The sequence below is a fragment of the Anopheles arabiensis genome, chromosome 3 (assembly GCF_016920715.1).
Source record: "Anopheles arabiensis isolate DONGOLA chromosome 3, AaraD3, whole genome shotgun sequence".
NCBI lineage: Eukaryota > Metazoa > Arthropoda > Insecta > Diptera > Culicidae > Anopheles > Anopheles arabiensis.
Genome location: NC_053518.1, coordinates 72,105,165 through 72,107,517, shown reverse-complemented (window position 1 = coordinate 72,107,517; position 2,353 = coordinate 72,105,165). Strand labels below are relative to the sequence as shown.

At 48.5% G+C, this 2,353-nt stretch overlaps 1 protein-coding gene across 1 annotated transcript in view; it reads left to right on the top strand.

Moving 5' to 3' along the window:
* Positions 1-252: 252 nt before the first annotated feature.
* LOC120904913 (NACHT and WD repeat domain-containing protein 2) overlaps positions 253-2,353 on the top strand; it is an 8,018-nt gene continuing 5,917 nt past the window's right edge. The window contains exons 1-4 of the mRNA XM_040315391.1: positions 253-536; positions 708-796; positions 1,773-2,093; positions 2,166-2,310. Of these exons, the coding sequence (XP_040171325.1) occupies positions 434-536; positions 708-796; positions 1,773-2,093; positions 2,166-2,310 (658 nt within the window). The 5' untranslated portion in view covers positions 253-433. The remainder of the gene's footprint in view (positions 537-707; positions 797-1,772; positions 2,094-2,165; positions 2,311-2,353) is intronic.

Here is a 2,353-nt window from a genome sequence, read left to right as displayed (position 1 = left end):
CCACCACCGACACCACCGTAAGCATCCTTCCCCGCTTCAGGTATCGGGAAAATGCCGGTACGCTAGTTCCACTTTGTTCTTTGTATTCGTTTCTCCTTACCCCTACACCTATAGCCACCACAAAAAAAAACAACCTCAACAGCACCATGACAACGAACCTGTACCGGATGGCATGGTTTGATCGAAACGCAATAACGTTGCAGTTGGCGAGTCCTAGGCCTGTGCCGCACCGTTTTTACCCAGCCAACTAGACGTTCAGTTTCCGTTCAGACACGGTGCCGACACCACCAGTCTGCCCTGTGATACACCTGTGCTGCTGCTGCTGTCTGGCTGTGCCTGGGTGTGGAAAACACACCGGGCAAAGGCAAAGTTCTAATCGGATAGTGTTGGGCGCATTTTCTAAAACAAAACAAAAAAAACCCCGCGCCAAACAATGGATGACCGCACGATTGACACAATTTTTGCCGGCTCGATGGAGAACCTGCCACCGGTTAGTTCGAAAATTGTGCGCATCTTTACCAGCTCGACGTTCACGGGTACGTTGCAAAGCCAAGGGCGGGATGTTATGTAATCGGTTGGCGTCGGTCAAGCTGAAGGTTGACTGGAAGGAGAGGGTGATTGCATTCAGATATTCGAGGGTGGATTTTAACGTGTCCTGTGTCTGTTTTGTTACATCCTCTGATGTATTCATTTGCTGCCACGTTTAGATACTACCATGGAGAGGAACAATCTGATGGCGAAATGTTACCCAAGGATCAAGGACTACTGTCGGGAGAAGCATGGGCTGGAATTTCAGGTGAGTAACACCAGCATGATCGTGCCCAAACAAAACGCACGAAACTCTACAGGATATGTTTTGGGATTTTAAACATATAGACATTCAACATAAAGCCGTCTTAAAAGAATCTAAAGCGACCTCATACCCCAAAAATAGATCGTATTGATTTATTGAACGGTCCAACACCGTCAAGTGTCGCTTCATTTGCGCCCACCTCCCCCATCCTCCCCCAACAAATTCCTTCACACATCAGCAGACCAATAAAGTGTTGTTGTTTTGTTTCTGCGCGGCCCTCCCTCGTCGTTTAGCTTAATGTCTAGCAACATAACAGTGTGACAGGCGCGCAAAAGTGGATGAAAGGTGGCGTCTACCCCTGTGCCTGCTAGACAGGCAGCAGGATGTTTGTGATGACGGCAGGCCCTTCTCCCCCCATCCAGGCGCATAAAACAAATGACGTCGTCAAACTCGTCGTGTCCTCGTTCACTGTCACTGCTTGCGATTTTGCACGAATTTCCCTTAAAAAAACTGTGTGGCCTCGAAATGGGTCAATAGTGCTTGTTTGGGAGTTGTTTGAACTGCTTTTTTCTTCGCACGTCACGCACACACACACACACACGCACACTTAACATGCGCAACCTATATAATCGTAGCAGGCGGTGGCGGCGCCTGGACGACCCTTCCATGCCTATTGCGAGCGTTGTTTATGACTCGTGGGATTTTGTTAGGTTTCTGATTTCCATACCAGCGTAACATGTCATGCGGCATTTATGATTTACTTTACCTGCAGGTGTACTCTATGCACGGTTTATCACTTGCTGGCAACTTGCAGTCTATGATAGCACATAAATTAGCACACCGATATGGCGTGCGTCACGCAGGACCATTCCAGAAATAGTTCCTAGTGAACACTCTATCTACGGGTGTCTTCTTTGTACGTCACATCATGCCCAATACTAAACAGGTTCTTCAACCTTCCTTCCCACCCAATAAAAAGGTCGTCGACATGCGATGGGGCGTACGAGACGAGGCAACGGACGATCACATGACGACCGAGCTGTGCATGCGTGAGATCCAGAACTGTCAGCGCCTGTCGATGGGGCCGAACTTTGTCGTCTTTCTCGGGCAAAAGTATGGCTACCGGCCAATTCCGACGTACATCCTTTCGTCTGAGCTGCAGCTTATTCGGGATGATCTTGCCTCGATGGGTGTGGATGTGACGCTGCTAGATTTGTGGTACAAAAAGGACAGTAATGCAGTACCGCCGATCTCGATCCTGCAGCCAATCTCCTCCATTCTGATCAACTTTAACAACAAGGTACTGGGGATTTTGAAGAACTAGAAAAAAACCTCTGATTCATTTTTTGTTCTTGGCTTTCATTTTGTACAGCGAGTTCCGAAGCTTCAAGCAGAAGATCAAGCGGTCTGGTGGGATACACTGACCAAGATGCAGAAGCTGTTCCGCAAAGGGGCAGCCTCGCTCTTTGCCCAGGGCAAACTGGACAAGGATCAAACGCATAACTACTTCATGTCGGGTAAGAACTGGACTTTACTTCCTCCCCAACAACTGGCAAACGT